This window comes from Artemia sp. Qi Xiang Cuo, chromosome 2 (assembly GCF_049724085.1).
Source record: "Artemia sp. Qi Xiang Cuo chromosome 2, ASM4972408v1, whole genome shotgun sequence".
NCBI classification, from domain to species: domain Eukaryota; kingdom Metazoa; phylum Arthropoda; class Branchiopoda; order Anostraca; family Artemiidae; genus Artemia; species Artemia sp. Qi Xiang Cuo.
In genome coordinates, this window is record NC_142795.1 from 3,599,417 (window position 1) to 3,622,208 (window position 22,792).

Sequence of the window (22,792 nt, forward strand, 5' to 3'; positions counted from 1 at the left end):
TTAGTATCCTTTAGTTTCCTTTACAAGGAATATTTAGGATCTTCTTTATTTCTAGGATCTTTTTTTCAGATTATCTTCAATTGAGTATGAAGGAAATCCAAAGATCTTCTCAGGCTCATCCAATAGGGGTTTATTTTTCAAAAAGCCAATGACACTAGTAAAAAATAAGAAAGGAAAAGCGTGCAAAAATAACAGCAACCACATAAAAGTCTTGTTTACGTAAAAATATCTGTGTTTTTTACTTCTAAAATTATATACTTAGTTTAATTTGTCTGTCTCCTTTCAATAATTTAGTCAATTAATTTTTCCAGGACAGCCATTATCGATTAAAACAATAGCTAATGTCAATGAAAAAAAAATTCTACTGAGCTTAAAATGTGCTGTTTCTTTTTAGACACAAATTTATTTAACTTATTGCCCAAATGTGTTTAAGCAGTGTCTATGTTCCATCGCATAAGAAATCAAAATTCCACTTAACATTATTATGCAAATTTAGATTTTAATTTTGCCTTAAAATTTTGCTACGTAATTTTTTTTTTTTAAGGTTTTATCTAGAATTAAAACTTTAATAATTTTCATCCTTTATACATATCTTTTATTGCTATATGCTATTGTTCTAAACACGGGGTAAGAGAGTTTCCGCCCAAAGAGTGGATGCCAAACTGTCCTGCATAAACTTTGTGCTACAGGGCAAAATAAACTTGTGCTACAGGGCAAAATAAACTTTGTGCTACAGGGCAAAATAAACTTGTGCTACAGAGCATATTGTGCTTTTTAGTCTAATCATTGTTTATTCCTTCTTCTCTGCTCTCGCGAAAAGGTTCAAAACATTTTTTTTGTTCCCTGGTAAAATAAAAAATTCCCAGATGAAGCTTTATCTTAGAAAGACCATTAGAAACGTGCAAAGGGGAGGGACGTACCTGCCTATGTCCTTTCCAAATTTTAAAATGTCTACGATTTATTCTTTTTTTTAAAATATTTTCATATGATTGTATTGTTCTTATATTAATTTGTAATGATATTACTCTTTTTTTATTATAGTGTTTAGTTCAGAAAAGAAATCGCATACCCAGATTATTATTAAAACGAAATAAAAATGTAGAAAAATGAGTCGAGTTTTTCAATAAGATATAATAATTCAAAAAGATATAGTTTGTCAATAAAGATATATATAGTACGTAAAAATAACGAAATTTTTTTTTTTCACTAACAATAATAAAAGTCCGAGTACTTCGGCTTCGCGTCCGGAAACCTTTATCAACGTTTTCCTGTTTGAAAAATTATACCAGTTTTTTTCTATATTTTCATTTCGTTTTAATTGTAAATAGGAAGGCAGTGGGGTCTCAGAAATTACACAAGAAGATTACCGGATGGCCTATAATCTAGCTTAGGACCTGCCTTCTATTTAACCTTCTTAGCCTTAAATATAGGGAAGGAGTTGAAATAGGAGTTTGAAAACAACCTTTCCGTGATCAAGTAAAGCCTCGGCTATTAATTCATTCTTGGAGTATAATCTTCAGTAAATTTGCAAGGACAGAAATCAGATAGAAAAAAGTATACCATTTGATGTTGCATTCAACGCTATTTACAAATATAGTAACCGCTGCCACCACAATTGCGTTAACTTCACCCCTGAAACAAGTTTTTCTATACATTTCTAACGATGGTGACGATATGTGACCAAAGTATAAATGACATCAAAATATAAACAAATTTTATCCTCTGGCCCCATCTTCGGTCTATTCATACCTGAAAATCATGATTTCCTACGATTTTTATTCTGGTTGCTATACACCTATTAATGTTTTTTATTGTTGTGTATATCCTTTCCGTTGTTGCAATAACTTGAAAGAGACGAGCGAAAACTTTTCTTGTTTACAAACAAGCCCAACCAACGTTTGTAAGACCCACATCATCTGCAGCTAATATGCGAGTGATTCAACAGTCAATAGCATAACACGCCCATTATTTTAGGTCGGGCTATTGAACAAGTATAGGCCTGTGGGAATATTTAAAAATTGTAAAATACTACTATCAGTAGGAAGGGGGAGGCAAAGATCTTTTCTTATGTTTGTAAATGATAATACAAAAAATGGCATCTCCCAAAATCTAAGGGAAACAAATTCAGAAGGGGGGGGGGGTAATTACGCCAAATGGAAAGGTCCCATAACAAATCAAACAAACATTATTGCAAATTTTAATAAGAAGCGCGCAGAACTTCAGGAAAATTTAGGATTGCAGGGGGGGGGAGTTTAAAACCTCTCTGTAAATATAAAGTACTAAAAGTGACATTCTTAAAACAGAAGAAACTAAGGATTCAGTTTATATGTCAACAGTCAACTAAAGGAATAAATGTAACAGAGTAGAATAGCCTAAATGGTCTTTCTGAAAAGACTTTTTTTGTAGGCAAGTCAATTAACTAATAATTTGAGGTTTTTAATGTTGAATTATGCTAATAATATCCATAGCTGGAAGTATTTGTCGTTTGCTAAAGCAATCATGAAAGTTATGCTTCTAGAGCTCCATTTTCTGCTGATTTTCACACACATTTCTTATTTTCTGACTTGACGCCTGCTAAAAGTTAAACCTGTATATGAGTTTCACAAAAACAAAATCAACCTTTGAAATCATCGTGTATACGAAGAGGGCTGCTAATCCCTTAAACCTCAATTCTTTACCCTAAAGTTTAACAGTTGCTTAACTGAAAAGCTTGCCTAGTGAGTAATTACCAGGACTAGCGGCAAATTATCACCTGTGATGGAGCCATGAAGCCTGTTATAAAAAAAAAGGTATAAATGAAACCCAAAACGAACAGAATTTAAATAAACAATCATATCGAATAAACATTCAATAGGTAATAACATAAATGAATAAATAATGCAAATTTTCTCTCTTTGTTTTTGTCATGGCTGGCCAGTTTGGCTTTAGAATCTATTATGCGACTGCTACTGTCCCATTAGCCTAAGGCTTCACAAAAAGAATAAGAAGTACCGAGTACATCAAATTTGTACTGGCAGCCTTTGAATTAAGGTGCTTTTCTCAATCTGATACTTTTCCAGCCTTTGAATATACAAATCAGTGCTCAGTATTCAGTTAACCCAATGAAAATGGGACTTAAGTATCTAGATGTCATTTTTTTTCGAGCCACACGATTTTTTATAAATATATTTTATTCACTGAATTTAATGTGACACTGAATGTCACAATCGTTTTAAAGAAGTGCCTAAAATAGCAAAAGAAATCATGGTATCTGGTGAAAAAACTGGCAAATATGGCAAAACAAACTAGCATAAGAATTGATTCTTCCGGTGTCTTTAGAAATTACCTATGTCTGGAAAAAAACCCCCAGGAAAACAAACAAAAGTTGGGTTTTTTGATTATTTTTTTCGAGCCACACGAATTTTTATAAATATGTTTTATTCACTGAATTTAATGTCACAATCGTTTTAAAGAAGTGCCTAAAAATAGCAAAAGAAATCATGGTATCAGTGAAAATAAATCTGGTGAAAAAACTGGCAAATACGGTAAAACAAACTAGCATAAGAATTGATTCTTCCGGCGTCTTAAGAAATTACCTATGTGAAAAAAAAAAAAAATCAGGAAAACCAACAAAAGTTGGTTTTTCTGATTTTTGTAAGCCGCATATGGTTGTGTAAGTTTCCACTTAGCCAATTTATATAATCAGATTTCATTTTTAGTGTCCTTGGTACTTTGAGCGATTTCTTTGATTTCTCTCCTTTATTTTAGCAATGCAACGATGTGGTACTCATGTCATATTTGGCTGCGGTAACGAAAAGCTGTCATGACTTGAATCAGTTTGTTTCAAAGTTCGTCTACCTCCACGATAAGACGCTTGGACATTCCGGTCCGAAGAAATCTCGATCTAGCTATGTTTGAAGGGCCCTTTTTATATCTCAATCAAATAATTATAAATAATATCCTATCGTTCCAACTTGAATTATCTCTATTTAAAGGTAGCGTTCATTGATGCAGCTAGGCAATAGTCCTAGAGGGGGGGGGGGGTTACGAGCTTTCACTAGGAGTATAATTCTATTATACTTAATTATTGTCTTGGAATACTATCGTCTTAATTCTCTCTATTTAGAGGTAATATCCATTGACACAGCTAGGCAATAATCCTAGGGCGAGGGAGGAGGGGGGGGGGGTTACGAGCTTTCACTAGGAGTATAATTCTATTATACTTGAATTATTGTCTTGGAATACTATCGTCTTAATTCTCTCTATTTAGAGGTAATATTCATTGACACAGCTAGACAATAATCCTAAGGCGAGGAGGGGGGGGGGGGGGTTACGAGCTTTCACTAGGAGTATAATTCTATTATGCTTGAATTATTGTCTTGGAACACTATCGTCTTAATTCTCTCTATTTAGAGGTAATATCTATTGACACAGCTAGGCAATAATCCTAGGGCGAGGAGGGGGGGGGGGTTACGAGCTTTCACTAGAAGTATAATTCTATTTTGCTTGAATTATTGTCTTGGAATATCGTCTTAATTCTCTCTATTTAGAGGTAATATCCATTGACACAGCTAGGCAATAATCCTAGGGCGAGGAGGGGGGGGTTACGAGCTTTCACTAGGAGTATAATTCTATTATGCTTGAATTATTGTCTGGAATACTATCGTCTTAATTCTCACTATTTAGAGGTAATATCCATTGACACAGCTACGCAATAATCCTAGGGCGAGGAGGGGGGGGGGTTACGAGCTTTCACTAGGAGTATAATTCTATTATGCTTGAATATTGTCTTGGAATACTATCGTCTTAATTCTCTCTATTTAGAGGTAATATCCATTGACACAGCTAGGCAATAATCCTAGGGCGAGGAGGGGGGGGGGGTTTCGAGCTTTCATTAGGAGTATAATTCTATTATACTTGAATTATTGTCTTGGAATACTATCGTCTTAATTCTCTCTATTTAGAGGTAATATTCATTGACACAGCTAGACAATAATCCTAAGGCGAGGAGGGGGGGGGGGGGTTACGAGCTTTCACTAGGAGTATAATTCTATTATACTTGAATTATTGTCTTGGAATACTATCGTCTTAATTCTCTCTATTTAGAGGTAATATTCATTGACACAGCTAGACAATAATCCTAAGGCGAGGAGGGGGGGGGGTTACGAGCTTTCACTAGGAGTATAATTCTATTATGCTTGAATTATTGTCTTGGAATGCTATCGTCTTAATTCTCTCTATTACCATTCAAGCGCCATGTACATTATGTTTGTAAAACTGTGTCTCCTAACCTGGGTATATTGAGCATTATTTTTCATCCTTTTGTCATGCGCCTTCTTTATTATTCCCTTATCCATCCATATATATTGTATTGTAGTAGCGTTTGGCTTGGAACATTTCCTATTATTGTTCGGACAATACTAGCTCTAAAAAACAACGCTGTTGGGCTGTTAGATGTCCTACAACCCCGGGATTCAGTACGAAACGCGTATGAGCGTGTAAAGATACTGCCAGCTTCCGAATTACGGGAGTTGTATACACTTCTATTCATTTTTAGGATTCAAAAGGGTATAAACTTCCCGTGTTTTGATAGCTTAGCAAATCTGAGATCTTCCGTCCATGATTATGATACTAGGTCATCTGTAGAGATTAATATTCCGCTGGTTGTTTCGGCCCGATCGATGTTTTCTTTCCTTCACAGGGGGATCAGAAGTTGGAACCATCTTGATCAAAATATAAAAAATATAGGTGATATTTCTTCGTTTAAGATGATAATTAAAGGGATGCTTTTTAGTAAGTATGAATTTTTAGTGTTTTTTTTTTGTTTTTTTTTTAATAAAGATATTGGTAAATATTTATGGCTCCTGGGGGTGATGATTATGAATATGATAGTAAATTTAAGGAAAATGTTAAGACAAGGCCGTATCCAGGGGGAGGGGGGGGGGGGGGTTACCCGGTTTGACCCCCCCCCCCCGAAATTTTTGACCGAGTCGAAAATAAGTCGAAAATTATTAAAACCTAGGTAAAAATCAGTAAAATTATTCGAAAACTGAGTCAAAAATTAGTAACCCCCCCCCCCCCAAAAAAAGTCAAAAATTAGTAAAACCCCCCCTGAACAAAAATCCTGGATACGGCCCTGTGTTAAGATGTAAGGTTTTGTAATATAATTCGTTTTATAACTAATTAATCATTAGTTATAATAATTATATATACTAATTAATCATAAGTTATACCCGAGGGCTATATATAGCTGTTTCGGAAGGAATTCTCGTATACACTTCAGAGAGGGCTCATTCGATTGGAAATTGGAAGTTCTAGTTCAGTTTTTAAGAGTCAAAAGTGATCGAAGGGCAACTAGCCCTTCCCTCACGCCCCTTTCCCCCCAAATGCATCAGATAAAAATTTTGAGGTAACCATTGTGTTAAAAAAAAATCAAGGGTCAGATAGCAAAAACTCCGGGGTCGACACATGTTGTACAAACATAATATGTGTAATATAATTCGTTTCGTAATTAATTAATAATTTGAAAAAAAGTCATTTAAAATCAATGAATCAATACAAATGTAGAGCAATGACCTATGACAACCTGTTCAGAAAATATTGAAACAGTAGTCAATGAAAAACATTCACGCCAAACCTTATTTCGTTTCAGACGGATGGATAAACCCATCCGATAAAAATTCGAGGCGACCATTTTGTTAAAAATAGTTCAACCATCAGATATTAAAACTCCAGGGTCGACACAACCCCCCCCCCCCCCCAGGGCCCAGAGATAGGCGTTGTAAGTTATACTCTGGGGATATATATGGTTCTTATAGAAGGGATACTCGTATAAACTTCAGAGAGGGCTCATTCGATTGAAAATAGAAAGTTCTAGTTCACTTTTAAAGAGTCAAAAGAGACCGAAGCTTAATTAGTCCCCACACGGCCTTTTTCCCCAAACCCATCCGATAAAAATTTTGAGATAGTAATTTTTTTACAAATAATCCAAACATCAGATAATTAAAACTTCGAGGTTGACACAAACCCATTTTTTCACATTGATATTGTTACTTTGATACCAGTTTTGATACTTTGATGAATATTTGATTTATTTATTTTTTAAGTTTGATTTAGAAATAAGGAATTTTTAAAAACTTGAAATTTTTTGCTATCAAAACCGAACAAAAATTAATTAAAAAAAAACTTTCTTAAAAATAAGTTTTTCAAAGAAAAGTAAAGGCAATTTTAAACTTAAGCTCAGCAGATACAAATATGCAAATCAAGCTTGAAACGAACAAAAATCACTACAAACAACAGTTTGGGTGTGACCTCCTTCTCTCACTGCAAAAGTCTAAAACCTACTGCGTCATTGGCGCTTTACTGAAATCTATATGCGTCTTTAACAGTCTTGGAAAGTATAAACAACATCAAATTGAATATTTGATGTAAAGTGATATTAATTGTTGAAAGATCCATCAGTTCAAGAATTTTTCTCACTGTAATTATATTTTTATTTTCAATGCTGTAAGAACTGGAAAAGACAATATTTGTAATATAATTCGTTTTCAGTTAAGCGCCTATGACACAGTAGGCTTTTGGTTTTTATTTACAGCTAGGAAAGGAGGCAGTATCCAAACACTTGTTTGTAGTGAAACTATATTCGTTTTGAGCAAGTTTAAAAAAAGCCAATATTTTAACCTGCACATTTGATATAAAATTGTAGTAATTATTTAAACCTCATCCTTTAAAAATATTATTGCAAATTTTATGATTGTCTTAAACTTTATGTTCAAAATCCATTACTTGTCATAAAAAATTGGTTGTCAGCAAAGTGCCAACGACAAAGAAGGCCTTAAACATTTGCAGTGAAAGAGGGAGGTGCTACCAAAACTCTTGTTTGTAGCGATTTTTGTTCGTTTCAAGCTTGATTTGCATATTCAATTTAAGTTTTATTCGTTTTAAGATTTATTTATTAATTTACATTAATATATATATTGTATGCTTGTTTGCATTGATTGTTTATTTAATTTCTGTTCGTTTTAAGTTTCATTTATGCTTCAATAAGAAAATATTTTTTTTTCATTTTAAGCATGATTTTCATATTCAATCCAAGCATTACTCGCTCTAAGATGTATTTATTCATTTATATTAGTACCTGTTGTATGTTTTTCGCTATGATTGTTTTTTTAATTTCTCTTCGTTTTGGGTTTCATTTATTCTTTAATAGTAATTTCTGGTCGTTTTGAGTTTGAATTTTAGAAGGTATTTGTATCTGCGGAGCTTAAGTTTAAAATGGTCTTTACTTTTCTTTGAGAAACTTATTTTTCGGATTTTTTTTTCTTAATTAATTTAGAGGTAATATCCATTGACACAGCTAGGCAATAATCTTTGGGCGAGGGAGGGAGGGGGGGGAGGTTACGAGCTTTCACTAGAGTATAAAAAAAATATGTGCTAACCTTCAGCTTGGGTGGCTACGACTACCTCCCTAGTTGCGTAATTTACTATTTTTAAGATTTAACATCAAGATCTATTCTCCCTGTGAAACATACAATTTTGCGACAAGCATAAAGCTGTAATTTTTACCGACTGAAGAAGATACTTATGTTGCTTCAACAGTTTCAGACCTATCGACTTACCGAGCCAGAACTGTAATAGAAAAAAAATCGTCTAATTCATTTACAAACTGCTATAAAATAAAGATCATTTAAATGCATCCACCAAGGGAAGGCTACAGAGTGCCCGATGAAAAATGGCGGCAACCGTTTGACACTCAACCGGTTATCAATCATTGAAAAAACGGAAATCAAAATACTCTTGCTTGTCGTAACCTCTTCATAAAAAAAGAAAAAATAATAACTAATCCTATTTAACTATTACTTAGACTTTTTCTTAGAGCACGAGCTAAACTTGCTTAGAAAATAGGAAAATTAACCCCTTTTCGCCTATTTTCAACACATTTTTTAATCTAAGAAGTTTGCAAATCGAATTTCAAAAATGCAATTAAGTAATTGGGTAGATGTGGCTAGATCTCAGATAGCGAAAGAAATGAAAATTCCTGTCTTTCATTGAAATATTAATGCTGTAGAAAATTAACAAACAAAACTTGTAGAGCATACCCCTTAAAATAATTACTGCTTCTGTACTTTCTTGTGGGTTCGTGTGAGTTTACTGATCAAACAACCAAGACATCATACAATCGTCTTTTTTTTAGTAATCACCCAGGTTAAGTTATTAAAATTTTTCTTGGGGACGTTTGGAAGGGACTGTCCAATCTTGTCACCTTAGTTACGCCTATGGGAGTATACAAAATTATTGGACTGTACTTTCGTGACTTCTCTAGATGATATTCGGTTGTACTCTCTGAGTCGCTACTTTCTGCTGCTTTTTCCCCCTTTTAGTGTCGATAAAACTTTAGGAATGTATTGATCTTCTATTTCGATAAATAAAAGTTCAAATAGGGATAAAATCCTTTTAATAGACAGTGATTTTCACAAACATTGATAAAATTTCACAAAAAATACTAGATAATTCGGTCACATATGCAGTGACCGTCATCAGTTGTAAAACTGATGTTTTACTCGGTAGTTTTGCTACTGATGACCGTCACTGCATATGTGACCGAAACATCTTGTTTTTTTGTGAATTTCTATCACTGTTATCATAATCACTGTCTATTAAAAGGATTTTATCCCTATTTGAACTTTTATTTATCGTCATGGAAGGCAATGTGGTCTCCAAAATTATCTACGTCGTCTTTTATTTCATAACAAAAAGTTAATAATTTAATTATAATATTCATTATTTAATTAAATAATTTGATATTTAATAATTTTAAGTATTTAATAAGTAATGTAATAATATTTAATAATTTAATGATAATAATAACTAGTAACAAATTTAATAATAAATTAAAATTTAATGATAAGGATTATAATAACATTAATAAAAATTTACTACCAAAGATTTAATTTAGTCACTATACACAAGTACAATCATTCAGGTGGTCCTGGGGCTGTGTGCTGTGGTGGCTGAAAAAATAGAATGATTTGTTTACATTTTTTTGAGTATCTTTGTGAAATAAGCTACAAAACCATGGAATGACGAGAGAAGTTTTCAAGAATGATCTTTAGGAAGAGAGCAGCTTCGATTTGTGAAAATCATAAAGACTGTTGGTGTCACAACTGTAGCTTCTAGAGGGACTATCCCATCGGCAAGTAAGAACAAAGACAAATGAGAAAAACGGGAGAACTGACCAATAAGAACTTGAAATTAATTTTTGGTGAAATCTAACATCTACTGGAGTGTATTTAGCAGAAACTAAGTAAGAAACAAATGTTATTTAAATGTCCATATCACAAAAATGCACTAAATTTTATGCAAATAATATATATATATATATATATATATATATATATATATATATATATATATATATATATATATATATATATATATATATATATATATATATATATATATATATATATATATATATATATATATATATATATATATATATATATATATATATATATATATATATCAAATAAATATATATATATCAAATAAAATAAAATATGGGACAAAAAGGACCAAAAATGAAACACATAAAAAAAGAGGAAATAGTCTTCTCGATCATGAAACTATAGCTGCTGTTGATCGATGTTCAATATTGAAGAAATATCGGTATTGATACCAGACGAAATATCGATATTGAACATCGAAAACTACATCTGATTGAGATAATTGTTGACCGTTTTAGCGAAGTTAAAAAACGAAAAAAGTCTTAGTTTGGCCACTAAATGAAATTTTCACCTGACAATGTTGCTGACTGTGAGACGCAAACGGCTCAATGAGCCAGTATCAGGTCTACTCGCGGTTCTTAGTAAAGCAGATCGATTCGGAGATAGTGTGTTGGTTGTTATTTTTAAACACTGTCAGAATGTTCTTCTCGTGTTCATATACCGTTTTTTAAACACTATGTGTGGTCGCAATCAAGCTCTTCTCGAAAATATAATTACCCCTCTAAACCCTAATCTCTAAAGTTTCAAACCGCCATCAAGTTCATACAATTTTTAGGAAAAAATGTGAAACCGCTTTGGCTTCTGAATGGTTTTTCTAGAAGAAAGACAGTGAAGGATTAGAAGCTTGAACAGATCACATTCCCATTATTGCAACGTATACTGCGCCTTAAGAAAATGTTGATTTTCCCCGACAACCGTCTCCGAGGGTGAAATAGCCCAGGAAATTGATTTGTTCGCGCTACCTGTTGAATCTGCAACAGTAGATGCGAGTACCATGGCAATCTATGCAAGATAAGTTCAAGTAGATTTGTATGTTTACAGTGAACTTGCTTGTCAATGCAGTGATGCCAACTGAGGGGGGGGGGTCCTTTTCCTAAATATTGAAAATGCCTTATTTGGCAATTACACCAAGATAAAATGCCCTCCTCCCAAGATAAAAAAATACCCTTTTCGTTTAGTTTCTTATAAAAAATCTTTCCTTCCTCCCCCTATATTTTTGCGAATTGGCACCCCTGTTTTCTATGTAAAGCATCTACGGCAGCTGCCAAGTATATCATGTTTTGAAGATCTTGACTGAAAACCTGTTAGAATCAATTCTATTTAAATGGTGGAAAGCTCATGTTTTCTTTCAGTATTGCAGAATTAACACCTGCTTTCAGAATTACCCAACCAAGTTTTCATGAAATTTAGGACTGTGCCTGCTACCTCGACTCTTCTGAGAGGATTTTTTCTAAGGACGGTCAGCAGATCAGTGAAAGCCGAAATCATTTCTGGATTTCTGTAGTTCTATATTTCGGTATTCATTATATATTTGTTCTATCTGAAATTGGGGTTCATTCCTTTGATTTTGTTACTCGAAAATTTAAACAGAACATTCTACAACATACTTGTTAGCATTAATTTTTTCTTGCAACTTAGCTTTGCCAAAAAAAAAAAAAAAAATCTATTATAAGAGAAAACGGCTGCAAAACTGATATACAGAATAACGGAAGTGAAATTTCGATACATCAAAAGATTCAGATGTCACATTATTATACATATATCTGAAAAATTCTATAGATCATAATAATTTTCCAGTCTTCATTATATTATTTTTGAAGTATTGGTTCAAGTGGGGAGTTGAAATTACTAATGCCCAGAGCTGTATCCAGGTCTTTTTTTCGGGAGTTGGGGTTTACAAAAGGATTTCTTTTTCGGAGGAAGAGTTTACAAAACAACTTGAAAACCCATCAAAATTTTGTTTATAGTCATTTTTGTGACGTTTTTACGAGTCGGACAAACATTTTTGGATACGGCCGTGCAAATGCCCCTAACCGTTTCATCTATTTATCTTTGAAAAAAAAAAAAAAAAAAAAAACTGTCAATATTTTCAAGGATCTAGAATCAAGGCCTTTAGTTTAGAAAGGGCGTGACATCACCCCAATCGTGTCAATTGTAGAAATACCAGCGATTGGCTAGTTAAACAACCCCACTTTACTCAGGAATTCAGGTTCTCGCAAGGGGGTCTGCAGCTCTAATTGTCTATCTTTCCTTGAATAAGCAGTGATCGGATTGTTATAAGGTGATGATTGGTAAGTGATAGGGATTATAAGGCGTTGAAGGAACCCATTGTGAGGGATACTGACAGCGGACTGTTTTCCACTTGCTTCAAAATTTTGGAGCAGACCATAGTAGATAATTGGCGTCATTATTAATGGTAATAGGCGATTATGGAGAACAGAAATACCATTGACCATATTGAGTGATTTATCTCCCTTTGCAATGTTAAATCCCTTGATTACTGACTTCAATGCATCCACATCCATGAAGATACGGACTTCCAAACGTTGACCTTCAATAGAAGAAAGCTTGCACCTGATAATATATCTTTAGCATCCAGATACGTAATATTAAATATATTTGACAGCTATTGATTCTTATACCCATAACATTAGAAAGAGAAAACAACATTTACACCGGACTCAAATAACCTCAAATTTCAATCTTAACTTTAGAAGTCTTTATTCACTTTTTTTTATCATAGTAAAGAAAATGGTTAAAAGATAGAGTGAGACAATATAATTTCTCTTATAAAGCTGGAGGGGATCTACTTCCATCCCCCTAAAAGCAGCAACGATGTACGCCGTTAGTATTCATTTGTCTTTATGCTTGCGACGGAAGAAATTCAGGATTTTTAGCTACGATGTCGATGCATAGAGGTCACTAACCTGAAGTGAATTTTTAAACCAAAATCTACAAACTTTCCTAGGATGTAATTTAGACTTCTGAGCCTTAACTAAGTGTGGTTGCAGCTGAAGCTGCAACCTAGTAAAAGACGAATACGATTATTACTACTACTACTACTAACAACTCACTGCAGCACCAAGCCGCCTGAGGCCAACACAGCTACGCACGCTCCTCCTCCATCCCAATCTATTTAAAGCCTCCGTTTTTACACCCTCCTACGAAGTTCCCATTTCCTTTAAATCTTTCTTTATGGCGTCCTCCCACCCCAGACGAGGACGACCTACTTTCCGTTTAGCCCTAGACGATTGGCGGAAAAGAACAATCTTCGGCAAAGAATAAACACGATTCATAGTAACAGAAACCCTGAAACCCCTAGAAATGGTGTCGGATCGAAACACAAACTACACCAATAGAATTGCCTTGGACAAAACCCTACACAAAAAACTTATAGTCCCTTGGCTTGAATAATAAGGAAAATCATTGGCTTGAAAAACAAGAAGCATATTTTCTTCCCTTCTCTTTCTCCACAGCTAGCGAGATATATTTATAGAGAACGTGAATTTTCAGAAAATCTGAATTTCAGTATATATAATTAATTCCTTATTTTTCCACAAAATGTCACAATTTTTACTACGTCATTAATATATAAAATCGAAATGATAGAATTAAAAAAAAACTTGAAAGCAATGAGTGAGTTAAGTCTTCAAAACAGCTTTTCCAGTGGATTTGGCCACATTTTTTACCAGACCACTTGGTCTCAATACAGATACATTTCTTCCAGCTTCGACGAAATTGAAAAGGGTGATAAATGAATTGCCAGCCAACGAAGCTGCTTGACTTCCATGCCTAAAAAGTTTTGGGCTGAATAAAAATAAATAATAAACAAATAAGTAATAAATAAATAAATAAGTTTTGGTTACGTAAAAATAAATAATTTTATGCTGATTTTAAAAATCTAAGTTTGATTAAGTTCAGTATTACCCATCAAAAGCTAAGCACCTGAGAGAATTTACATTATTTTTGAAAAAAGGGGGAAACAACACGCAAAAGTCATTGAACTTTAATGAAACTCACACCATCAGATTCAGTCTATCAGATAACCATACTATAGAAGTTTCAAGCTCCTATTTGCAAACTTACCACCTCCTCGTCTACACCTTCTCGGGGTTAATAAAAAAAAAGAAATCTTACTTTATATAAATTAGTGTCAGTGAGATTCGGCCAGCCAGTAGTTGATCTTAAAACTATGACAGGGTTCTATGATACTAAGTGAGGATCAGATCAGTCAGTTGGTTTTTGGATGCTCATAAGAGTGTGCGCTTTTTCTTTTTTGCCTAAAGGCAAGCGACTATATCTATTTATAAAGATCGCATGCTATCAAAATGTTTGGTTAAAACAGTGACAATTTACCCTGTTTTGTCGGCACTATTCTTATAAAATGATTTGTTTCCTTCTACCAAAATTCTAGGTCCTCTTATCCCCCCATCCAAAAACAGAATAGTTTTTATTAAAGTTTCAACTCGACCCCAGAGCCATGAGACAAAACAGTACTTGTCTATTATATAAAACACACTCGAGAAGTGAAGTTTGGTAAATGCTAATGAAATTGAACAAAATTATGATGAAAATATAATAGTTAGAAACAAATTTGGGCTATATATTTGTACATTAGGGGGGGGGGTAAATCATAGGATTTATTAAATACGTAACATAAAAAAAACTATTTTAACCTAAAATAGAATACTTCATAAGCAAAACTGTGAAAACTACAACTTGGAAATATGCTCCCAGAGCGCAGAAATGTCCTCAAGAATCGTGTTAAAATGAACTTGGCCTTCTGCCATTACTGTCGCCCGCCACAAGTATTCTACTAAGTATGAATGTAAATGATGTACCTCGGTGCCGTTTGTTCCTCCACTTAGCGGAACCCCAGATTCTCTCTACTTCTTGGGTTGAGGCGCCGGTTTCTGGGTCGACAAAATAATGAACTTGTCTTTGTCTTTGAGACGGTCAGCCGACGCCGAAGCTCCCAATGTAATAATTCACAAATTTGCTAATAAAGTATTCTATTTTCATCATATTTTATTGTCACCAAGCTTCACTTCTCGAGTGTGTTTTATATAATAGACAAGTACCGCCTTAAGTAATATTCAAACCGACAGTGAAATTTACGAAAAGCGTAATGTACATTAAGTAAGTTGATGAGAAAGAAAAAGCGGAATTACTTTGTCCAGCAGTTCGAAGAGGCTACTGGAAACTCTGTTAGGACACGAAATGAACATTTTTTGGCGTTGGTTGATTTAAATATAAAGACAACCTCTAATTTTAAGGAATTTACGAAATAAATGGCTAATTATTTCTCTTAAATTAGTACTAATGTACAAACATCAATCGAAGAAGAGACAAATGATGGTGCTTACGAGCAAAGTCCTGTCCAGGGGGAGGGGCTACCGGATTTGAACCTCTCCCCCCGCCCCCAGCCCCGAAATGTTTGTCAGACAAAAATATGAAATTTTGTCAGGTAAAAACGTAAAAAAATACACACTAAAAAATTTTTGAAGCGTTTTTACGGTTTTTTGTTGTACAAAAAAAAATTCCCTCCCAACTGAAAAAAAAATCCTGGGTACGCCCTTGTTTAAGAGCACTATACACCTCTCCCAAGTGGTAATAGTTTGCTAATTAGGTAAAGCAGCGACCAGGAAGTAACTGGCATTCTTAATGAAATGAAAAATGGTACAAACAGTTCCTGATCTTGTGCCCTTTAAAATTGTAAGTTTACTTTACTGTCCTTTACCTACGTTTGTAGCAATGGTGAATAGCATTTTTAAAGATACTACATTTTCAAGTCCATTCAAAAGTCTAGGATTATAACTTTATTTAAAGGTGGCGATCGTGATGATTATTGTAACTTCAGGCCAACATCTTTTTTTTACTAATATAGCCTAGAAGTTCTAAAAAAAATGATTTATAATAGGAACAATTTTTGAAGAATATGAAGTACTTTTATAGGAGCCAATTTGGTTTTAGAAATGGCTATTCAATCGATGATGGATTCACTCAAACACTTATCAATGATATGTTTTATCTAGGTTGTACACTAACCCAGCGGCAGCAGCAGCGATAGTTAGATTATCCTTCGAATTGCGTATACAGGCACAGCATTAAAAAAAGGTAAAGAATACGGCATTAGACTTCACAGTCCCTACCGGCGGTGCTGATCTCCGTTTCTTGTCCGTCCGCCAGGAAGTGCAATGGGGGGTTGGGGAACAACCATCCTGTGCTTTCGCACGCCCTTCCTGTTTACCTTCCCCTGATTTCTCCATGTACCCATTTAAAGCTGGGTCGACTCTGGCTAAGCTTACATAGTCACGCCACTGACCCCCGTCCCAAAGGCACAGCATTCTCCCAATTAAATAGCGTTCGGGGATCTAGGAAGAACTCTTTGAAGTTGAAACTGTACCTATTCAACAGCCCCATAATCTCCATATTGACATATGGATACGAACCCTGGAGCCTATCTAGAACTATAGAGAAAAGGTTACTTGGATTTGAGGACATTTGTCTGCGAAGAATACTTGCGATTTGTTGGGCTGATAGAGTACCTAACAACCAGATCAGCTTTCTCATCAAGCAACATTAAATAATAGGCGAGTTCCAACTGAAAAAGTGGCGATACTGGGGTCATATAAATCAATTGAGACAAGGAAGACTTCCCTATGACGTTTGGTGCAGGACTCCTCGAGGCCTCGGGATGAGTGCTAAACAACGGATCACCATTGGTCATTCCCTTGAAGATGAGGTACGAGCTCTACGAACATCCCTCAATGAACCGTGCCTCTGGCTCACGATTGTCTGACATGGAGCTCAGCCATTGCTGCCTATACTCTACTAGGCGTCGGAGGATTTAAGTCTCAGTTAGACAGTAAGTTGAAGGTAGCTACCGTGTTTCTAAACATCTTGAAAGCTTTTGTTACAGTGGATCATCAATTCCTATTGAGCAAATTTTATAACTGTGAAGTGAGAGGAAGGGCGTTAAAGTTGATAGCCTAATAATTGTCCAATATTTAATTGGACATAATATTATGTCTGGAGTCCCCAAGGGGTCTCATCTCGGACCATTATTGTCCGCTACGTATATTAACGATGTTTGCGTGAATTCACTCAAGGATGGCATAAATATTGTTGTTGTGAGAAAACTGAAGCATTTCCCTGCCGAGTGTTTTAAGGGTAATATATTTCTCATCAGTCCATCCGTACCTTTTTCATTGTTGTTCAATTCGATCGTGTACTTTTACTGTTCATCTTAGATCATCAAGTGCCCTGTAAAATTCTGCAGTTCGCGCTCTCAATAGTTCTAATACCCGGGGTTATGTTAGATTGACTTAAGAGAGGACTTGGGTTATGCCACTGGCTGTTCATTTTAGCTTTTATAAGACCCAGTTTATGCATGATATTTTACACGGTTTAACACTCGATTGTTTTGGTAATGTTTTTTATAATTATAGCACACTTTCATGGTTACAGTGTTAGAAACCAGTGCCAATTTAGGAGACCAAGGAAGACAACTACGCGTTTCGTTTATTCTAAACGTCTTCCTACTGCGTGGAGTATGATTCCTGTGAGTGTGTTATGTGGTTGGGAGGCCAATCTTTCGCAGGGTGGTAAGAAACCACTGCCTGGGATGCTATAGCTTATGATCCCTTTATTTGCCTTTGATAGTTTGCTTTTGGTTATCTTTCAAGCAATTTGGGGATATGTTTTGTCTTGTTTTAGGAACCCACGCCACATCTATAATCATCGCTGTAATGTTTAGTTATAAATTATAGGCAGCGCAATAGCGCTGCCTAAGCAAAGAGCGATTTTTTAAGATCAGGGCACTTCGTATAAAAGTTGTAGTATCTTCGAAAGGGGCTCATTCGATTGGAAATTTGAAAGGACTAGTGCCATTTTTAATAGTCGAAAGTGATTGGAGTGTAACCAGCCCCTTCCCCACGCCCATCATTTGCCCAAACACATCCAATCAAAACTTTGAGATAGCCATTTTTTCAGCGTAATTGAAAGGTCCAGAAATTGTCTTTGAGAATGATAGCCTCCCCCACCCCACAGCCCTCAGGGCAAGGGTTGTAAGTTATGCCCTTGGGGCATATAAGGTTTTCATAGAAAGGGTGGTCAAATAAACTTCAGAGGGGGCTCATAGGGTCGTAATCCGAAGTTCTAGTGCCCTTTTTAAGAGTCAGAGCGATCGGAGGGTAGCTACCCCTCCCCCACCCACACACACACATCATATTTTCCCGAACGGCATCTCATAGAAATTTTAAGATCACCATTTGTTAAAAAAAAGTCTAAAGATCACATAAAAAGGTCTTTGGGGGTTGACATGACACCCCAGAGTCTGGGGGCAAGGGTTGTTTGTTATGCCTCGGGGGCATGTAAAGTTTTTATGGAAGGAGTGGTCGTGTGACCTTTAGAGGAGGCTCATTCGATTGGAAATGTATAGTTCTAGTTCCTTTTAAGAGTCGAAGGTGATGGAAGGCAACTAGCCCTGCCCGTGACATCCTCTTTTTCCCAAACGTATCCGATTGAAATTGTGAGATAACCATTTTGTCCACAATAGTCCAAAGAGCATATAACAATGTCTTCAGGGTGGATACAACCTCCCAGAGCGCAGGGGCAAGCGTCGTAAGATATGCCCCGTGCCATATGAGAATTTTATGGAACGGGTGGTCGTATAAATTTTGGATCGGAAGGGGCTTATTTGATTGAAAATCGGAAGTTCTAGTTCCCTTTTTAAGAATCAAAAATGAATGGAGGGCAATCATCCCCCCACGCCTATCATTCCCCAAAACGTATCCGATCAAAATTTTAAGAGAGCTATTTTGTTCAGCATTGCTGAAAGATCCAGTAACTATGTTTTTAGGGATGTCAGCCTCCCCACAGTCCTCAAGGCAATTCATTCATTGTTTACATATAGTATATGTTATTGAGAAAGGTAAGTATTTTGAACTTTACTTTCCAAAAAGACGAAGGGCATTCAGGTTAGCCTGTCAGGGAATGTTGAGTAGAGTGTTGAACTTGATTAAAATACGTTATGCGCATGTGGATTGCCAAAAGGACGTAACTCAGGAATGACTGAGTATATTAATTTCGAGCTTTCAGGAAATTATAAGGGAGATGATCAAAAAGGCAATATTTGCATGCTACCACTACTACTACAACTACCACTACTACTACTAGCACCACACTACTCCATTTACAATATTGAGGGGAAATTTGAACTAAATGAAAAGACGTTACGTGCATGCAAATTTTCCAAAGAGTGAATCTCAAGAATTGATTTGTATATCAAGTTGGAAATTTCAGAGACTGGTAAAGGGGGAACACTATCTGACCCAAAGGCAATATGTACACACTACTACTAATACTACTCCTTCTATTGCAACAACTTGTAAGGCTAAGAGCACTGAGATGGAAATTTCAAGAAGTATATGACTACTGCTATTACGATTAACGTTACTACTAACAATACCAATACTACTATTGTGACTACTATTACAACTATGCTTAATGGTATGAAAGTGAAATTTTCAAGGAATCTTGAGGGGGAAAAGAACACTTCATCTGTATGCGGGTTGTCAAAAGGGTGTAACAATAATATCTTAGGAACAGTTTGGAGTGTGAAGTTGAAACTAACAGGGCTTGTTGTGGGGGATGTTGATGTAACCAAAAGAAAATATTTGCATCCTAATGCTACTGCTTCTACTCATGCTACTACTACTGCCACTAAAGCTAAGGCTACTACTATTAATTCTACTGCTACTACTACTACTGCTGCTGTTAAAACTAAGGGTGTTGAAGGCGAAAACTTTGGAATTTACTGAAACTGTATTGAACTAAATCGAAACACACTATGCCCACATAGGTTGTCAAGAGGGCGTATCAGAAATGTTTCAGAAATGGTTGATGATATTAAGTTGAAACTTTCGTATGTTTTGAAGGGGATGTTGAAGAAACCGAAGGTGTTATGCGCATAATTCTACTAATACCACTACAACTATTGCTGCAGTTCAAGCTAAGGGCATTAAGATGAAGCTTTTAAGGAATATTTAGGTGGTTATTGAACTAAATCAAAAACAAACTATAAGCATTTGGACTTTAAGAAAGGTGACAAAGCTATATCTCAAGAACGGCTTACATTATTAAGTTAGACCGATTATTACTACTACTACTACTACTACTAACAACTCACTGCAGCACCAAGGCGCCTGAGGCCAACACAGCTACGCACGCTCCTCCTCCATCCCAATCTATTTAAAGTCCCCTTCTTTACACCCTCCCAAGAAGTTTCTATTTCCTTTAAATCTTTCCTTACGGTCATCCCACCCCAGACGAGGACGACCTACTTTCCGTTTAGCCCTAGATGGTTGGCCGAAAAGAACAATCGTCGGAAATCTGTCGTCCTTCATTCGCACAACGTGCCCTAGCCACCTCAACCTTTCTTTCATTATAGCCCTAGAAAGCGGTATTGAACTCCATTTTTCGTATAGCCTATTGTTTGAAATACGGTCAGTCAGCCGGAGATTTTGAACTAGCCAGAAGGCACTATGTGTATACTTTTAGTACTACAACTACAGTTACTGTAATTGATAACGCTAAGAGTAATAAGGTGAAACTTAAAGGAAGTGTTTAGGGGGCGTTCCAATTCAACGAAAAAGCTGTATACATCCAGATTTTCAAAAAGGCATATCTTTCCAAATTTGAGAATTTTGTTTGAGTTTTATTTCTTTTTATTTCCGTAGGGGGGAGGAATTTTGGTACTTATGTATTATACGCCACTCACTCAAGTTTACGCTGTTGTAAAACTCGAGAACAAACCGGTTTTTTCGTTATTTTAGAAATACATTTGGGCTATAGACTTGAATATTGGGGGGGGGGGGATAAAATATAGTGGGTCTGCATGCAAAATGTGCTTGGTACAATCTATTCTGCATATTAGATACATAGGTAGAGAAGTGTATTTTAAAGCCAAATATACGGCCATGAAAATAGTAAGATAACATAAATGGAAGGCACAAATAACATAAACTTTGATCAATGAACATTATAAAACACTTAAATGAAACACTACATTAACCTAATAATAGTACTTAATACTTGGAAAAACGGTCATTGAAAAAACACACTTAAGACTTAAAAAAAACATTTAATTGAACGTTACATTTACTTTATACTAAGATTTTTTTTTTTAGTTAACAAAATATCCAGATACCTCGCTATTCTTCTGTAATTTTTTAGTGGCTATACCTAGAAAGAATAGTTTTCTGACTTAAACTGCCAAATACTTATACCCCCCCCCCCCCTTATGTGCAAATATATAGCCCAAATTATATATTTCCCAAGTATTCTGTCACTTATCTTTGTCTTGTCTCGCGCTAAGCTGAAAAAAAAACTAACGAAGAAACCGGCTTGTTCTCGAGTTTTACACAGCGTAAACTTGAGTGAGTTGCCCATAATATACAAGTACCAAAACTCCTTGAACTTTGCCCAATGTTTACATATAGTGTTGGTTATTGGGAAGCATACAGATGTTTTCAGGGGGATCTTTTCTGGTAGTGAAGGGGGAGGGGGTTGGTCGGGGGCTACGTGGAGGATCTTTCTATGGAGGAAGTTTTCATAGGGGAACGGACAATGCTTCAAAGGGGGCACCGGATTTCCCAGCATTATTTAAAAAAAATACAATCAGAAATTAAACAAAAAAAACAACAACAATTTTTTCAACTGAAAGTAAGGAGCAACATCAAAACTTAAAACGAACAGAAATTATTATGTATATAATTGGGTTCACCCCCTAGTCAATACCTCGCTTTTTACGCTAAAGTTGTTTTTAGTACTTTCATAAGAGCTATTTATTCTAATTAACGGCCTTTGTGATTGAGAGGTCATTCTAAAAGAATTGGAACAAAATTTGGATTTTATCATAAAGAACGAGGTATTGAAATCCGTTGATTTTGAATTGAAGTTATCAAGTATTTTGCAGTAGGTTGCATAGGTTGCATCAAGACATGGTTAATTGTAGACAGAGAAAAGCCAAGACAGATAGTCCAAGTAATTGAGAGGCAAATGTTTAAATGGCTGGGGCACGGGTAAATGGCAGGAATATGCATGACTCTATTATTGGACACATACTTGTTTGTTAGTTTTTGGAAAGTGACTAGGGGGCGAATTCCCTAATATGCGTAATAAAAATTTACGAATATAGAACTTCGTTACGTAAGGTAATTCGTAACTTATATTTATTACTAATAAAAACGCTCGTAAATAAAATTATACAACTATCGAGAAAGCCATTTAACCAAACAAAAAGTAAAATTAATATGCAAATTTTGTTTTAATTATTATGCACGGTGAGCCAAAATCAAAATCTGCATTAATTCAAAAACGTTCAGAAATTAAATGAAAAAACAAGTTTTTTTAACTGAAAATAAGGAGCGACATTAAAACTAAAACGAACAGAAATTATTCTGTATATGAAAGGGGCCGTCCCCTCCTCAATGCCTCACTCTTTACGCTAAAGTTTGACTCTT

At 35.2% G+C, this 22,792-nt stretch overlaps 2 protein-coding genes across 4 annotated transcripts in view; one reads left to right on the plus strand and one right to left on the minus strand.

Annotated features, from left to right (window-relative positions):
• CSN6 (COP9 signalosome subunit 6) overlaps positions 1 to 3,952 on the plus strand; it is a 31,810-nt gene extending 27,858 nt beyond the window's left edge. Inside the window, exon 6 of the mRNA XM_089107951.1 lies at positions 3,748 to 3,952. Within this exon, the coding sequence (XP_088964077.1) occupies positions 3,748 to 3,897 (150 nt within the window). The 3' untranslated portion in view covers positions 3,898 to 3,952. The remainder of the gene's footprint in view (positions 1 to 3,747) is intronic.
• A 9,859-nt stretch (positions 3,953 to 13,811) lies between these two features.
• spartin overlaps positions 13,812 to 22,792 on the minus strand; it is a 78,567-nt gene continuing 69,586 nt past the window's right edge. For all 3 annotated transcript variants that reach the window (XM_089107954.1, XM_089107952.1, XM_089107953.1), the window contains one exon: positions 13,812 to 14,057. In XM_089107954.1, coding sequence (XP_088964080.1) covers positions 13,907 to 14,057 — 151 coding nt within the window. In that variant the 3' untranslated portion in view covers positions 13,812 to 13,906. The remainder of the gene's footprint in view (positions 14,058 to 22,792) is intronic.